General features: G+C 39.8%; 1 protein-coding gene and 1 pseudogene across 1 annotated transcript; one reads left to right on the forward strand and one right to left on the reverse strand.

The window, feature by feature from the left end:
* The first annotated feature begins 347 nt into the window (after nt 1-347).
* Nucleotides 348-9,023, forward strand: LOC133852539 (uncharacterized; annotated as a pseudogene).
* Nucleotides 9,024-13,832: 4,809 nt separating this feature from the next.
* On the reverse strand, nt 13,833-18,710 carry LOC133851641 (uncharacterized). The gene is made up of 10 exons (XM_062288153.1): nt 18,469-18,710; nt 17,215-17,379; nt 16,745-16,925; nt 16,291-16,347; nt 16,137-16,207; nt 15,682-15,760; nt 15,504-15,563; nt 14,859-14,962; nt 14,705-14,765; nt 13,833-14,405 (listed from the first exon to the last, which is right to left on the reverse strand). The coding sequence occupies exons 1-10, from the start codon at nt 18,600-18,602 to the stop codon at nt 14,016-14,018; spliced, it is 1,302 nt and encodes a 433-aa protein (XP_062144137.1). The 5' UTR covers nt 18,603-18,710; the 3' UTR covers nt 13,833-14,015.
* Between the last annotated feature and the right edge of the window lie 272 nt (nt 18,711-18,982).

The following is an 18,982-nucleotide window of genomic DNA, read 5'->3' on the forward strand; positions in this document are numbered from 1 at the left end:
TTGCTGAAAAATTCAGAGTCTGAGTTGGAAAAGTCTGTTGAGATGGGAGAACCACTTAGGAATGGGGATCCACCCAGAACCCTCAGAGAATTATTTGCACCCATCACTACCGACACTCCATCCTGCATAGTGTTGCCTGCTACTAATGCTACTCATTTTGATTTGAAGCCGAGTGTAATTCAAATCCTTCCTACTTTCCATGGTTTAGAGAATGAAGATCCTTACGCTCATGTAAAGGAATTTTTGGAGAGGTGCAACACTTTCAAATTTCAAAATTTTTCAGATGAGTCAGTGCGTCTAAGGCTATTTCCTTTCTCCCTACATGGTAAGGCAAAAGCCTGGTTACAATGAAGGAAGGACTCTATGAGGTGAGAGACAATGAAGATATTAGGGGGCAACTCAAGGACATCATGCGTACGATTGAAGCCATTGCTCTGAACAAGCCAGTAATTGCAGCAAATACTTATCAAGCTGACGTATGTTATTTATGCGCTAGCCCGATGCACCTTACTCAGAACTGCCCATCTCTGTCGTCAGGTGCAGAATATCCACCAGAGCAGGTCAATGCCTTCAATGATTACAGGAAACCAACAAATGGGCCTTTTACTGAGACTTACAACCCAGGGTGGCGCAACCATCCCAATTTCTCTTGGAAGCAAAATCAACCCCAAAATCAAGGAAGAACCTCGAATCAAGCTCATGCTCAATATTCTTCTGGATTCCCTCCACAGGCTCAGAATCAGTTCCAGTCAACCACTCAAATGCCACAGCCTCAACCTGCACCACATTCATCATTTGAAGACACAGTCAAAGCATTCATTCAGACAGGCAACCAAAATATACAAGAGCTTAAGAGTGCCACCATGAGCAATAACCAGAACATACAAGAGCTTCAGAAGGTCACCATGAACAACAGTCAGATTATGCAAGAGCTTCAGAAGGTCACCATGAACAACAGTCAGACTATACAAGAGCTTAAAAACGAGGTCATGTCTTCAAATCAAGCTATTGCCAAGATAGAAGGGCAAATTGGCCAACTAGCCAATCAAATGGGGGAAAGAGAAATAGGGAAATTCCCAAGTCAACCAGTGCCTAACCCAAAAGGGCAATTTGTTATTGGGAGTACATCCGGTCCTTCTCATGGGCAAGATCATATGCAAGCCATCACAACTTTGAGGTCAGGAAGGCGAGTGGATAATCAAGGGGCCATGCCGGAAGAAGTCACTGAGGCGACAAAAGAGGAGGAAAGCCAGGACAAGCTTGATAGAGATCTTGGACCAGACACTATCTTTCCAATTGCTAAGGAGATTCCCCAGAAGTTTGTTCCCAAAGCTCCGTTTCCAGAAAGACTGGCGACTCCTAAGAAAGGTTCAAAGTTTGATGACATTTTGGAAGTATTTAAACACGTGCATATCAACATTCCTTTCCTCGATGCCATTCAGCAAGTGCCTTCGTATGCTAAATTTCTGAAGGATTTGGTAACCATTAAGAGAAGGACAAATGTTCCCAAGAAAGCCTTCCTAACTGAGCAGGTCAGTTCTATTCTTCAGTGTAAGATCCCTGTCAAGTACAAAGACCCTGGATGTCCTACAATTGCATGCATGATAGGTGACAGCAAAGTTGAAAGAGTTCTGTTAGATTTGGGGGCTAGTGTGAATCTCTTGCCATTCAGTTTATGTCCAATTGGGATTAGGTGAGCTCAAACCCACTTCGGTAACACTTCAGCTGGCTGACAGATCCGTGAAAGTCCCAAGAGGAATCATTGAAGATGTTTTGATCAAAGTTGATAAGTTCTACTACCCGGTAGACTTCATTGTTTTAGACACAGAACCGGTTATAAATATGGAGATTCAGATTCCAGTAATTTTGGGGCGGCCCTTTTTAGCCACAGCTAATGCCCTAATCAACTGCAGAACTGGGGTAATGAAGGTATCTTTTGGGAACATGACCCTGGAGTTGAATATTTTTGATATCAGCCGACAACCATTTGAATATGATGGAGTCAGAGGTGTTTGTAGCATTGAGGAGTTAGTAGAGGAGACTATCCATGAATCCAGTAGTGAAGACCAGTTGGGAAAGAGCCTTACGACTTTTGGAGGTGACATGGACCTGGACACATTACTTGAGCAAGCTGACACCTTGTTGGACTCAACTCCTGAGACAGAAACTGACACTGGGGAAACCACTGAGACATCATCCCCTGATCCATTTTCATCAGAATCTGAACCTGCCAAGTGGGAATTGAAGCCTCTACCTGACACTCTGAAGTACAAATATCTTGACCCGTCTGAATCTCTACCGGTGATCATAGCCACTGACCTGAATGAGACTCAAGAACAAAAATTGCTGGATGTGTTGAAAGAACATAAAGAAGCCATCGGTTGGTCCATTGGAGACATAAAGGGAATCAGCCCTGCAGTAGTGAAGCACAAGATTCACCTGGAAGAAAATGCTAAACCCTCTCGTGAGCCACAGAGACGATTGAATCCAGCCATGCAAGAGGTAGTTCGAGTTGAGGTAATCAAACTTTTGGATGCAGGTATCATATACCCAATCTCTGACAGCAAATGGGTGAGTCCAATTCATGTGGTGCCCAAGAAGGCTGGAATTACAGTAATCAAGAACAAGGAGAATGAGTTGGTCCCAACTCGTATTTAGTCAGGATGGCGGGTGTGCATCGACTACAAAAAGTTGAACTCTGCCACAAGGAAAGACCACTTTCCTCTGCCTTTCATAGATCAGATGGTGGAGAGACTAGCTGGTCATGCTTATTACTGTTTCCTTGATGGCTACTCTGGCTACAATCAAGTTCCAGTGGACCCAGAAGATCAAGAGAAGACCACTTTTACTTGTCCTTTCGGTACGTTTGCCTATCGCCATATGCCTTTTGGTTTGTGCAATGCACCTGCTACTTTTCAACGGTGTATGATCAGCATTTTCTCAGATATGGTTGAACGTCACCTTGAGGTATTTATGGATGACTTCTCTGTTTTTGGATCTTCATTTGAGGAGTGTCTGCACCATCTTACCTTGGTGTTGGTACGATGTAAGGAGAAGAATTTGGTTCTAAATTGGGAAAAATGTCACTTCATGGTAAAACAGGGGATTGTTTTGGGGCATGTTGTTTCCCACAATGGTATTGAGGTGGACAAAGCCAAGGTAGATCTGATCTCCAATCTTCCACCCCCGCGGACAGTGAAAGAGATTCACTCCTTTCTAGGCCATGCTGGGTTCTACAGAAGATTCATCAAGGACTTCAGTAAGATAGCAAGACCTCTGTGCAATTTGCTTGCAAAAGATGCCCCATTTGATTTCAATGAAGAGTGTCATGCATCCTTTGAGAGTCTGAAGAAGACCTTAACTTCCACACCAATCATCCAGCCACCTAATTAGACTGTGCCGTTCGAGATAATGTGTGATGCTTCTGATTATACTGTGGGAGCTGTATTGGGGCAGAGAGTGGAGAAGCTTCCTCATGTCATCTACTATGCCAGCAAGACCCTGAATGACGCACAGCTTAATTACTCTACCACTGAAAAGGAATTGTTAGCTATCGTTTTTGCTTTGGATAAGTTTAGATCCTATTTGCTAGGGTCTAAAGTATTGGTCTACTCGGATCATGCTGCTTTGAAGTATCTATTGTCCAAGAAAGATGCTAAATCTCGTCTCATCCGGTGGATCCTATTGCTGCAAGAATTTGACATTGAAATTCGGGATAAAAAGGGTTCCGAGAATGTGGTAGCAGACCATTTGTCCAGGCTGACTGTAGACTTCACTGAGATGTTGTGCCCATTGTTGAGACATTCCCTGATGAACAACTGATGCACATCTCCCAGACTCATGCACCATGGTTCGCAGATATTGTGAACTATCTTGTCACCAGCCAGATGCCCTCTCATTGGACCAAGCACGATAGATCAAAATTCTTGGCTGAGGTAAAACATTTTTTTTGGGATGATCCTTACCTGTTTAAATATTGTCCAGATCAAATTATAAGAAGGTGCATTCCTGAGAGTGACCAGCAAAATGTCCTCTCCTTTTGCCATGATCATGCATGTGGAGGCCATTTCAGTTCTAAAAAGACCGCAGCGAAGATTTTTCAAAGTGGATTCTATTGGCCCTCCATCTTTCGTGATGCCCATTCCTATTGTTTAGCTTGCGAGCGATGCCAGAAACTAGGGAGTATTGGAAGAAGGAATATGATGCCGTTGAACCCGATCCTGATTGCGGAACTTTTTGATGTTTAGGGAATCGACTTCATGGGACCCTTCCCGAACTCTTATGGATACCTCTACATTCTTGTGGCTGTTGACTATGTTTCCAAGTGGGTGGAGGCTATTGCTTGCAAAACCAATGATCATAGTGTTGTGCTGCAATTTCTGAAGGATAATGTGTTTGCACGTTTTGGGACACCACGTGCCATTATCAGTGATGGGGGGAAGCACTTCTGCAATAAATTTTTTGAGCAACTCATGAAGAAGTATGGTATTACTCATAAAGTTGCAACTCCCTACCATCCTCAGACAAGTGGTCAAGTTGAGCTATCTAACAGAGAAATCAAAAGGATACTAGAGAAGACGGTGAGCCCGACAAGAAAGGATTGGTTTTTGTGACTCAATGATGCACTGTGGGCATACCGGACAGCATTCAAGACTCCAATTGGCATGTCTCCTTACCGACTTGTGTATGGGAAAGCTTGTCATCTACCCGTAGAATTGGAGCATCGAGCATATTGGGCAATCAAGCAGCTGAATTTTGATCTCACCAAGGCTGGCTCTTAAAGGAAGCTCCAGCTCAATGAATTAGAGGAGCTGCGAAATGATGCTTACGACTCTGCCAAGCTGTACAAAACTCATATGAAGAAGGCCCATGACCAAAACATTTTGCAAAGATCTTTTGAAGTTGGTCAGAAAGTCCTCCTTTACAATTCACGTTTGCATTTATTCCCAGGAAAGCTAACTCAATTTTCTACAAATCCTTATGAAATAGGATTTTCCTAATTCGGATGTTTGCTATGCCAAAAGTGCCTCGCAATAAAATACCGCAAATTTGGTCGGATTTGGAGTCCTTTTCCTTCTTGGATTGTGTTTTGAGTCTCCTACTCAAACTAGGAGATTAACCTCCGATTTTTCTAGGAATTCTAGAGCTTCTAGGATTTGTTTTCTCCCTATAAATAGACCTCTAAGGCTCAAGAAAAAAATAGAGAAGCTAGAGACCAAAATATTCTTTTCTTTTTAGTTTAGCTTTTCTTTAGTTTAGGTTTTATTTTCAATAGTCATGTGTAGCTAGTTTTTCAACTAAGGTTGAGGATGAAGCCTCACTATTGAAGAAGAGCAACAATATTTTCATGTAAGTTTATACTATACAATTTTATTTGGTTTAATTTTTCCTATGTTTTACTTCTTTTCAATGTGTGGAATGATTCTTGGATATCTTTTGTGATTCAAGGATACATTTGATGATTTGAGATAATTTCACATAATTGATTGCTTGGGTTTTTATTTATCAAAACGTTGGATATTCATTGTGTTTCGTTCTACAGATACATTTGATGATTTGGTTAAAATCGGATATCTTTTGTGATTTGTGCAAAGAACGGATTCATTGAATGATTTAATGATTTTTTGAAGCATAGTAAAGCATACATAAGATTTGTATGGTGAGAACTTCGGATGTGTATTGATGAACATGATAATATGTTGCTATGATTTGGTGGGTGTGGATTCCAAAACCTTATTATCTTTTCTTTTGTTTTATTTTATTTATGTTTTTTCTTTCTTTTATTTATTAAAATCAAACTTTTTTTGGAACTAGGTTAAAATTCAATTAGTTTAGAAACAAAATTGTTCTTCAAAAACACAATTCCCTGTGGGATCGACCTCGCACTTGTAAAACCTTTTATTGCAAACGATTCGTGCACTTGCGAGTACAATTAAAATTCACATCACCAGGCACTCAGGAGCCTCATTCCATCAGAAGACCTCCCATTTGCGATCACTGCGTTCTCAGTGGGCATGTTCACCCTCAGTGCTCCCTCCTGAAAGCACAAAAGGCCAAAGCCATGAAAGAAGTGCCCAGACAAGCTCATTATGGCACTAGACCTGTAGTCCAACATCAGGCTCCATGGCATCAGGCGTCTTACCAAGCACCATGGGGACAAGCACCAAGGCATCAGTATCAAGCCCCATGGTCTCATGCTCCTCAGCATCAGCGGCCTCAGCATCGGTTTGTACCAGCCAATCACAGTGGCACCTACAAGAGCAAACCCAAGCAGTTTAGAAGGCCTCAGAAGATGAAAGAAGAGCAATACTCCAGTGAGCCTCCTATCTGGATGCAGAACATGATGGAGTGGATGGTGCAGTCCTACCAGCAACCACCCACTGGAAGGCAGGCTTGGGTCGAGAAGGACAGTCACCCCATAAGGGGGAAGCAACGCACCTAGCAGATTCGGGTGTTTATGCCTAGGATTTGGTTCCTAATCCTATGGCATCAGGTTTGATTGCTTATCTTAACTTGATACATATTTATATGCAATCTAGGAACCAGTTGTGTTTGCCCCCTATGTCTCTTGAGAGAACTTTGCAGGAATTTTTTAGGGAAGACAAAAAAAGCAGGTCGAGCGACTGTTTTTCTGTATTGGCATCATTGAGCATCCACAGGTTTGATCTTGCCTTTGCATATGATGTCATTTCCATATTGCATGTTTTGTTTGTTTTCTTTTTTTAAAAAAAAAATAAATAAATAAATAAAATTTGGGAGGTTGTAGCAGGTTGGTCCTTTCTAAGGTATGTCAGCTCTCTCATGCATTTTACTTGGTTTATTAGTTCACTATGCATGGATGAATTATTATTACATATGGTTGAGAACACAAATCTGACATATGCAAAGGTTTCCTGCTCACTTGTTTTGATTGATAGCTTATTATCCTCATGCGATGAAAAATGTGCACTATCTACGACTCTCCTATAAGGTACATCTTTCCTTCTCTAACCTTTTTGTTTCTAGAAATTCTGGATAAGAGAAGAAGTTTTTTTGATAAGATGACCAAATTGACCACATGCTAGCACCTATAAACTCTGGCATTCCCTATAGTTTGCAGCACCATAAGAAACAAGCAGTTAATCGTATAAAATCTATGCTTTAAAGTATATATTCACTGTTTATATGCTACATTTGCTTTATGCCTTGCCCTCTACGTGCAAGTAAAACATTTACGTTGTCCTTCATGGTACAAGTAAATCAATTAGGTGTTCCATCTTAGGGGGAGTGTATCAGATGAGGGTGGCTAGGCCTTAGTAAGTTATAAGGTTTGACTTTTGGCTAATCTGTTGCAAATTTTCTCTCTTATCTAGGAAATCTGGTTGCTCTTTGTCATGTCATTGAAAGTCATACCTTGTGGTTTAAGTCTTCACACACACACGCATTGCATAAGTTGAGTTGTCTATTTGAATTTTCTATGATGAGGAAAAATGTTTGTGCTAATTGAAATCTCAACTCTCCTTTATATCTCTATTTAGTTATTGAGATGTTCTCTGATTGTGTTATCAGTTGATTATACATGCGTGTTCTGACACTGACTTGAGAAAATTTGATTCTGTAAAATTTCCTCAGTTTTTCTGGTGTTTCAATGTGGAGTGTCCGGACGGTCTCTCTTGGCAATCGGACGGGTGGAGCATGGTAGTCCGGATGGTATTCCCTGAAAGTCCGGACTTGTATGGAGCCTAGACGTCCGGACAGGAATTGTTTTACGTCCGGAGGCACACGGCTATCATCGTGCGGACGGTTACTTTAAATCGTCCGGACGCGCACAACCAGTCTGCTCCTTTCCGAGGCAGCGCGCGTCCGGACCGCATTAATTCACCGTTCGGACGGGGACCCCACAGTGGCTATAAAAGGCCCAGTTCGCTGTTTTTTCCTCCATACCCCACACAATCTCTCTTTTTGGCCGCTAGTGCGAAAATTTTGTGAGCTTTTTAACTTTTTGTTGCTCCTTGTCTTTTTGTGGATTATTTCTCATTCTAGGTATTTCTTTTAACATTTTTCTCTTCAATTTTTTTTTAAAATTGTTAGAATGTTGGTTTCTTTAGGAATATTTGTATCTATAAAGAACTTAGATCTGCCATATTGGGTTTATTTGTGTTGATGTTTTTAGGACTACATTTTGATTTTTATGATCTTATTGTTATGCAAGTTCTTTAAACTGCTGTTGCTCTATCCAAATTTTTACCTAACAAGAATATTTTTTTTGGATTATTTGTTTTTGGCAAAATTCTTGTTGGCTCTTTTGCAGCATCATGTCTGCAATCAATTCCCAGCGAAGGGTTCGAAAGAGGACAGAGGAAGAAAGAAGTGCAATCCAAGCCAAGATCATGGACCGTAATGTCATTGCTGAGGGGAATGTGGTCCGTGCCGACATCATGGTGCCTCCATTGGATAGTATCTATGAGACTATCCAAACCTATCACTGGGGCTACCTCTACACCTGTGCCTGCATTGTTCTCACCAGGCTGGTCAGGCTGTTCTATGCCAACATGGAGGTGGTTCAGGATGATGACCGTGGGGTGGTACTACAGTCCACTGTTGATGGCCATATTATCACTGTTGATCCCCAGATCATCAGTCACTTCATTAGGGTACCTGTTCTTGATTTACCCAGCAGTCCATACAATGAGGTGGTGCTACCTCCCTCCCTAGATGAGCTTCGAGAGTTCTTCCATGCCGTTCCACAGGGAGAAGAGCGTGCTACCACCATCCGGATCGGCGCATTGTCTCCCTCTCCTCGCTTACTGGCCAAGATAGTGCAACACAACCTTTGGCCAATTGCCAGGCGTAGTGATCTGACTCTGAAGAAGGCCCAGTTTGTGTATGCCATTCACCTCTGCTTGCCATTCTGCCTGTGCAAGCATATTATGACTGTGATGTTAGAGGCTCGTGATGAGCATCATACCAGTCCCCATTTGGCTACCTGCTCACTCAGATCATTCTTCAGTCCGGCATCATCATTACTGGAGAGCCCAAGATGAAGATTCAGCAGCCCATCAGCAAACATACATTGATGAAGTCAAATGCGCAGCTGCGGAGAGAGGATTCTGATGATGACATGCCTGCCACCATGCTAGTTGCTTTTCCAGACATGGCTTCATCCTCTCATACCGTCTCGCCGTCTAAGCCGAAGGTCAATGTTTCTTAGATTATGGAGGCCCTTGCTGCCCTTCAGGGGGGATGAGCAATATGCAGGTGACTATGTCCACCATGCAGCAGTCCATCACGCCTATGCAGCTGGAAGTGAGGTCCATCAACAAGCGGGTGGAGCAAACCCATTTGGACATTCAGGAGTGCCTCCAAGCCCATCATCCAGATAGAAGTGATGATAAGGCTACAGCTCCCAGGACTGTACGTCGGGCTCCCAGGACTACACCTATGGCAGAGGATGTTTGAGTTTCCCTCTGTTTTATTTTACTTGTTGTTTCTTTTTGAGACTTTTTGGTTTATTTTTATGTTGTTCTGTTAAACACTTGGATCTATATTACTCTGTTTACCCAGGTCCTTCTAAGACCGTTAGGGGGAGTAATTTTTATTTTATTATATTTGGATTTTATTACTCTGTTTTACCCTTTGTCCCTTTGTGACAAAAAGGGAGAGTAATTTTTGATTTGGACCGGGAATGTATTTCCAAACCGGTCAAGTTTTTTTTTGTCCCAGAATGGCCAAAGGGGGAGTTTGTTAGATTTATTGGCCTCATTTTGTGTATGGACAAAAACACTTGTATGTAAAAGATGTTGTAAACAGGGATTCCACTATTCAGAGTGATGTCAGAAGATTTTTCCTGCAAGTCAGAAGAATTCAAGATCCCTGTCAGTCGTCCGGACGATCAAGCCATCCCTTCTGGACGCCCATCTGTCAACCGTTCCAGCCGTCCGGACGACGTGCCATACCGTCCGGACCCTATACTGTATCGAGAAGCTTCTGTACCGGCTTGCATACGTCCGGACGTCTCAGCAGCCCGTCTGGACGACCTTCAGTGATCGACCAGCTTCAGATTCTATCCAAGTTCAGAATAAGAGAAGATCGATACATCCGCCCGGACGATGTTCGTGTCCCGTCCGGACGCGCGTCTCCATAAGGCAAGAATTGCAATTCAAATATCACGGTCCGGACGTCAATCAGCCTTGGCCCGGACGCGCGTGCAACTAATATGGAAATTGCCGATTCGACTTCAACCGTTCGGACGCCTGCCCTTCATGGTCCGGACGCGCACATAACTGATATGGAAATTGCGTGTTGAAGTTCAGCCATCCGGACGCTCATCCACCATGGTCCGGACGCGCGAAGCCTTATATGGAAATTACTTGCAGCTGACGTGCGACCGTCCGGACGTCAGTGTCTAACCGTCCAGACGCGGCTCTCAAACAGGAAAAATTTTTCAGAGGAGTTTTCAGAAAACCCTGTAGCACAGTTGTCCGTCCGGACGGCGTCCGTACATATTACAGCAGTCGCCCATTCTGCACCTCAGCCTATAAATAGAGGCCCCTAGGCATTGAGAACTGCAAGAATTCGATATTGAATTCCACAAGAGCTCAGAGAAGTTCAAGATCCCTCTGAAGCCGTCACAAGTGTGATACACTACATCTGAAGTCTATCTTAGGGGTTGGCCCTAAGGTAAAGGATTCCATTGAAGACCCCTTCAGGTAGGAGACCTGGTTGGAAAGCATTCGTGTTGGGCTACACGTTAGAGACTAAGGTACGACCACTGCATCGGGTTAATGTGAGTGTTACTATCTTGTATCTAGCTTTGTCTTCTGAATAGTGGAATTCTTGGGTTTGGCTGCCCTGGAGTGGTTTTTCTCTTAATTGAGTTTCCACTTCGTCAACAAAAATCTGTGTGTTGTTTACTTTCCGCATTGTTATTTTAGTTGCACACTTTACACACACTTGTCTTATTTTAGAAGTCAATTTCGATTTTCAATAGAAATCACACTTGGAAAGGGTGGACAATTAGCTAGAGCAGTAGGTGTTGTAATGAAACTGATTGCAAAATAGGAGAAATCGACCACATTAAAATTACCTTCTGGGGAGGTCCGTTTGATATCCAAAAACTGCTCAGCAATAGTCATACAAGTGGGGAATGTTGGGGTGAACCAGAAAAGTTTGGGTAGAGCCGGATCTAAGTGTTGGCTAGGTAAGCGTCTTGTAGTAAGAGGAGTAGTTATGAACCCTGTAGACCCCCATGTGTCAGAAGATTCACTTCTCGACACATGTCCGGACGGGCTTGGTAGAAAGTTCCTTCTTCAGCGTGTGTTCGGACAGCCCACTAACGTGTTCGGACAGGCCTCGATAGTAATTGGTTGAGTGAGTTTTCAGCTCCTCTTCTCCCATTTTTCTGAAAAACTTCTCTTCTCTCTCCTAGGGTTTGATCTTAAACTCTAGATTCCAATAGTTTGAAGCTTCCAAACTCAAATCCGATACCGGAAACACGATCCTCATAGCAATATCCACATTTTCACAGATTCTTTTGAGGTAAATCCAAAAATCCTAGTTTCCTTAGATTTGTGTTAATTTTTGAGAGTTTGGGCTTCATTTCTCAATTTTCTCAAGGTATTGTGTGTTTTGAAGTGTTCTAAGTCATCTTCAATCGTTGGGTTTCATTTTTTGTGAAAAATTAAGGTAATACCCAAAACTTAGATTTTTCTAAGTATTGTAAATGAGCAATTTGTGTGTCTAACCCTAAGATAATCTTATGGGTTATTGTGTTTAGTTAATAGGTTGTCAAATGGAACCCTAGAAATTCTATGGCTTTTCCATGGGTTTTAGTTCTTGAGCAATTCAAGAGCTATGTGGGAATTTATAGTTAGAAAATATTATGTGTTAGTTTTGATATGTCATACAATGTAATAACGTAGTGGTGCATTGCAATGCTTTCATTAGGAATCCTTATTTACGCCAATTACCGAGCAGCCAAAGTGAGTATTTTATTCATTGAGAAAAGATGGTATGTTTTACGATAAGAAAATGTTATGATTTTATAAATGCGAGCCAATGATAATTAAATATGATATATGCTTGTGATTTGCTTTCAATACCTTCAATAATGTTAAAGAGTTGATTTGATGATGGTTATGAGTGTGTTTGAAAATATGTGCATTGGATTGTATTTTATGTGCTTTATAAGAAGTTAATAATGCATGTTATGATGGAAAGGTTTTATAAGAGCATGAGATGATATGAGCTGCATAAGTGTGAAAGCCTGTACACAGAGCATAAATGATGTGGAAGCACTAACATGTACGAAATCATGAACGCTGAACATAAGACTTTGGTTGAAAGACACCTTGGCAGAGCAAGTGTAAGACCGGTTAGTATATAGTCCCACGGCATCAGAAACAAGTCCTGGGGTTGAATCTTTGTAGGCACTAGAAACTAAGAAACATAACAAGTGCATGCATAGCATGATAGCGTGTGACATGTTTTTCAGTAAAGTGTTTCATGCTAGACGTATTAGTATCCATATGAGTTTGAATGGGGCAAAACATATGTATAGTGATAATCGACTAGATTGCATTTGTTTTATGAGATGTCATATATTTTGAGTGCATGTATATCAGTATTTCCCAAAGGTTCGAAATGACATGTATGCGTGTGAGGCCGAGTTATGATGTTGATTGACTTGCTAAGATGTAATGTTTGGGTGCATATGTATATTTGTATTCTCCAAAGGTTCAGAAGAAATGTATACGTACATAACCGAAATGTTATGTTGAATACTTTCTTATGATTTAATGTTCGGGTGCACGTATACTTGTATTCCCCAAAGGTTCGGAAGAACTATATGTGTGTAATGCCGTAATATTATATCAATTGTTTTCTTGTGATGTCATGTTTAGGAGTATGCGTATATTATAATTCCCCAAAGGTTCGGATGACTTGTATGCGCATAAAGCCAAGACATAGTGTCAATATTTCTTTATATATATCTGTATGCCTATATTTTTCCAAAGGTTTGAGAGCTTGTATATGAATGTATTTGAGTCACATGATATATATGTAATTGTGTGTGTATTGTAGATTATTGATTTATAAACCAAATGTCATTGTTTACGTTATCAGCTACAAAACATTTTATGAAAACTATCAATCCACAAAATAGCCACTATTGTAAATATACAGTAGAAATAAAGGAATTGGCTCATTGTGAAAACCTAAGGAATTTTATACTACTGAGTTTGTAAACTCATACTTTCACCTATCTAAACGTGGTTACTACCACGATCGTGTAGATGTTGATGCTTTGGCTCCAGGTACCGCTGATGTTGATAAGGACCCTGTGACATTATATTTGAGATACTACGACTAAAACTATTTGCATTTGGCCGTATATATATCAGACTCGAATAGTCCATATTTACTTTTCTTTTCTTTTTCTTCGGGCTCCCAAGTATTGACTTTTCTATCTTGCAGTTTTGTGCCCAAGTGATTTTTAATTTTTAATTTTAATTATGATTATTATTTTTTACAGGCAACACGCGTGGTTCTCAACAGTGTAACACGAAATGTTAACCAAGCGCTTAGTGGATATGACAGACCAACTTTTATTAGAAAACAGAGAGGCTACTACCCATAGACTGCTTATCCATTTTCCCATTGTTTTTCTGTAACCACGGTCTCAAAAGCCCCTTTAACCTTAACCATGTTCTTTGCCTTAATTTCTAGATGGTTGATAAATTAATTAAATTCTGCTCTTTTGCTTCCTAAAAGAATGCAGGATTATGAAAGAAAACAAATTCTACTCTTTCGAACTCCACTCATTTTCCTTTGGGCTTAGGTTGAGTGCTGCCTTAATCCTGAAGAAATATCACAACTATATATATACCCAGCCTTAAGTTGCTTTTTACTGATACAACCACAAATAATTAGTATTACAAGAACCTGAGAGAACTACAAACAGGCCGATCTCAGTTGCTCCAAAAAAAAAAAAAAAAACCAGTTTTAAAAGAGCTGTTGCCGTTGCAAGAAACTCATCACTGTTTGATTTTTCTATCATTTCTGGTTCTCTTTCGAAGTTCCCGTTTCTCTGCAGAGTAATGTTTTTTAACTAACAAATTGCTCATTGCTGTTTTCACTGCTTCAGCAGCCGCCAGGAAAACCTTTTCCTCAACTGTCAAACTTCCCTGCAACTTCTCGAGCAGTTTGTCGCCACCAGGAATCTCATCATCTTCCAAGACAGTCGGTGGTTCATGCTCTGGGGAACAGACACTGCTTTCCCTAAACCCTGAGATAACCCTCACACGGGCCAAAGAAGGGCGATCGAAACCATGCAAGTTAGAGACACCTGACACCATCCACAATAATCCTGAAGAGCTAGTGCTTAGGCTTGTAGGAATGAAGGTCTCGCCCTTGATTAAAACCACCTGGAAGAACCAAACAGGTTGGAAATAGATCAATCAAGAACTTTTGTTTGATTCATGATGTATTTATCTGACTCAGCCACAAGTTTCCAGAAAATTAAGTGAAGACAATTATCAACATGCTTCAAGAAATATCCATTATGCTAACTTAACAGATCTATGGCAATGTCAAACAGATACAAGAAACAGATCCACTGGACGTGATGGATCAAATAAATTAATGCATCCGAAAGCGCCTGATCACAGGGCAGTCTTTTCTTCTGGACAGTTGCACAATATTGCCAAGAGGTTGAGGTCCTAACCTTTGCAATCGAAAGAGTTCGTGCAGAAAGGTCACAGCTCAACAACACTATTCCTTGCAAGCTACAATAAAAAAACAGTAACATGTACTGAGACATCAAATCAAAACAGAATGCATCAGCAAGATATAATACTGTAAAAAAGGCTCTGACTTGCCTTTGAATGGCCACTGCAATAAGTGTACCATCTGGGATGGTGCACAGATTGGTAACAGCAGAATTGCACTCCTCCTCTTTCCCATTAGACTCTAAAAGCCCTGCCTTCAGGAAGCAAAGTGAAATTGAAAGCAAGTAAACAGAGAGGCTAATGGCAAAAGGCTAAGGAAATCCACCTCCTTTTAATAATCTCAACCTATAACTGTTATTTTTTTTACATCATACTGTATTTTTAACAGGGGATTTTGAACTAGGATTTTACTAATAGTTGTAATTTGGGAATGTTCAACCCAAACCAGGAAATATCTTAAGATACAAATAAACACGGTAATATCTGAAGACAAATTTCATATGACTTCATAATCCTATACCACTGGATAGCCAGCCACTTTGTTTGCCTTCATATTACTAGCTTTAATGATTTTCTTGATCGTTTTTCTTTTTCTGTTTAGGTGTCTCTCTTGTATACTTCCTGTGAACTTAGGTTGCACCCTTTTCCTTTTAATAAAATTCGATTACTTATTAAAAAAAATAGGAAATCAATTGACTTAAGTACATCAACCCTCGGAAGAGAAAAGCAAGTGAAATTTCAGAAGAATAGAGAGGTCAGTTGGAACCTCAGGGATACTTAGAACAAGTGGAATACCTTTGCTTCAACTTTATAAGTATCAAGGAGAGATCCAGAGGAAATATCCCATAATCTAACCTGCAAAATCAACATGGATCTACATTTAGTCCAAAACTTTTTGATAAGTACATTTAGTTCAAAATTGCACCTTAAAGCAAATTATTTTATATCATGCAAAGTTGTTAAGATCACATACTGTTGAATCACCACTTCCAGAAACGAGGAACCCCTGGGGGTACTCTGAGGTATAAACAAAAGCAAGGCAGGACACAAATCTGGCAATAGACATGAAAGTTTCAGAAATTAGTGTCTAGCAGCTAGAAGATTACTTACACATGAAGAAAGATAAAGGACTTATGCAATCAAGATTCAATAAGGGTTATATTACCACCGATAAGTGGCAAAATTATTTCAACATAAATGCTAACAGAAAGAAAAATGCATTTTTGTTTGTAGGAAGAGGCCAAGCCAAATATAGTAAAGGTATTGATATGTCTTCCAAATTCACACTTTAAGGTATTGATAACATGAACCAGCAGTAAACCCAGAAGAATCTGAATAAGAAAACAGAATAATTATTTTGCCTAAAAGTCCAATCACAATCTGCATTCTTTGTTTGGTAAAAGATGTGACAAAAAAAATCTCACTCACTCGGTATGACCAAGGCAAAAACTTTGAATCTCATGAACTCCATCCAAAGGCTTCTTAGGAAACACAGTAACCTATAATAAGAATAATATTGTGTAAAGAGATGAGAAATTAAATAGTTCTTTCACTCATTCAATAGGTAGTACAGTTGGATTACGCGAATTTTGAAATCCCGATCAGCACTAACAACAAACCTCCCATCTGGTGAAAATTCCTGCAAAAAGTATGCACAGCCAGCTCATATGTGAAAATCATGTAACCAGTAAGATAAAAACACTATAGCTACTCCTAATCTATGAAGAACTTCACCAATACGTAAGCAAAAATAGATGGAAATGAATCCATCCAAAAACAAAGGGAAAAAGAAAGTAACATCATATAAAGTCTCAAAAAAGTGAACGAGGAATGTTTGAAAACGACCATGAAAAATATGTACTGACACAATCTATTGCTCTGCTGTCAAGGTTAGGAACAAAAAAGAAAAAAAAAAAAAAGGAGGAAGAAGAAGAAAGAGAAAAGGGGAAAAAAAAATAGTAACTGTAAGTGATAAAATTTACATTACTAACAAAAAAAAAATCATAGAAAAGAAAATCAATAATAGCAATACTCACCAGGCTAGTGATGATGCTACAGTAGTGAGAAAGCATTGGTACTGCCTTCTTACTGTCTAAAGCTTGATTTCCATCAAATCCATCCAGGTCCACGACCCAAACAACCCCAAATTTGTCAGCAAAACAGACATACAAACCGTCATTGCTCAGTGCAACTGCGCTTACTCTTTTCTCGGAGGACCTGTTATAAAAGTTGGAAAACTTCATATGACAGGAAAGGGACAAACTTTTGGCAGACATGGGGCAGGTTCAATGCTATAGACGAATTCAGAGTTGCGTGATACATATGGCACAGATGAGGCCAGCAGGAAAACAGCATTCAATGATACATATTGCACAGATTGCCTGTGTGACACATAGCATTCAATAAACTCTATGAAAGCTTAAAAACTGAAAGTTTCAAAATCTCCTATATCAAGTAAGCTTAAAGTTTTAAAATAGACAAAGCCTCATGGACTTTAAGAACCTACACAGTACAAATGCAGCGCCAAGGCTCCGTGGACCATATCTTGACAAGTTTATCATCGCCTGCAGATACAAAGAGCTTCCCTTTTGCACCATAACAAATAGCTCTTATTGAATCCTTATGAGACGGCCCACGTGAATCGTCCACTAAAGAAACTGCACTACCTCCACTGTAAAAAAAAAAAAAAACAAAAAAGAGAAGAAGAAGTTAAATTTTGTTACCCAAGTTACATTCTTGGGATGCGCTTAGGATTGCGATTTCGTAGATAAAATGTGTGACTTTAAACTAAATCGCAAAAAATGAATCGTTTGAGAATTAACTTTTTCTAAAAATTACAATTTGAAAACGTAGAAATCTACTATTTCAAAACACAAAAGCTTAGCTGCGTTTTTAAAAATCTCTTGTTCAAATCGCATATTTTTAAATTGTTATTTTTAAATCGTAAATCCAAATAGACCCTTACTCTCCATGAAAGCTTTTGCAAAGTACTGAACACACATCTGCAAACATGACCATCAAATTATCCTAATTGCACTTTACCTTTAAAACTTGAGCAATGAAAATTTAGGAAAAAACTTGGCAGTTCTTTTTTTTTTTTGTATAAAATAATGGACACTTTTTTAAATCCAATCTTTAATTGCATAATAAGGTTACTGAGAAGATTTTAAACAGTTTTCATTTTATAACACAAAAGAAAACCGAATTTGAGGATGGACATTTTCGACCTTTAAAACCCGATAAAACAAAAAATTCAATTAAACTATGCCTAATCAAACGGATGCGGAGGTCACTAATTCGAATGTTCCCTTCCTCCTCCCCTGCCCCCTGGAGCAAATTAGTTATTAAAAAAATAAGAACTGTGCCTAATGCAACAATAAGACCAAGCCGAGCAGACTTCCCCAATATTATTTATTAACCAACACAAACTAAAAAACTATGATAAAAATTGTGTTTTTTTTTTACTTTCCCTCACATTTCTCAGCGACAAACAGAGCTTAATTTCGATCAAAAAACAGCATCTTAAACTTCCAACGTAAAACATTCTTTTTTTAAAAAAGAAAAAAAAAGGCATATACATTTTGATTGAGAATTTGCTGCATTTGCATTGATATGACAAAAAAAAAAGTAATTTTCTTTTATAGTTTGCAAACTTACAATATGCAATGCATTCCATTCGGTTCGACCCATTACAGATCCGAATCAACAAGGAAAAATCGAACCAGACTAAGAGAAAAAGGAAAAGTTAATGGAAGCTTACTGAAGGTCGAAGACGCGAAGGTCCGACCCGACGGAGATAACTACGGATTCCTGTACCGGGTGAACGGCGATAAGGGCCGGAGCTACCTCGATATCTTTGTTGGTTTCTCCCTCTTCGATTGGGGTGTCCTCCATTCCTGCTAGGGTTTTGTGGTTTAGCGCTTCACTTTTTTTGAGTTTTCAGGGTTTTGTGGTTCGGACCGAGGGAAAACAAAACACAAAACGGGTTTTGAACGTTTGGGATTCTGGAAGCCCTTCTAATTATAATCCTTAGGGGTAAATTGTGGGCTATTATTATTATCTTCTTCTTTTTTTATTATTATTATTTTTTTTTTTTTTTGGTAAATGTATAATAACTCCCTAAGCCGGAGCGCAATTTGAAAATGATCACTCACTTTTTAATTTCCAATATTGACTCATTAATTTTTTCGTGATTTTGAATAGGATCTTTTTGTCACTTTTTGTCCAATTTTGAAAATTTTGTTTGGTTGAGTCACCGTTTGTCCATGTAAGCA

The sequence above is a fragment of the Alnus glutinosa genome, chromosome 12 (genome assembly GCF_958979055.1).
Source record: "Alnus glutinosa chromosome 12, dhAlnGlut1.1, whole genome shotgun sequence".
NCBI lineage: Eukaryota > Viridiplantae > Streptophyta > Magnoliopsida > Fagales > Betulaceae > Alnus > Alnus glutinosa.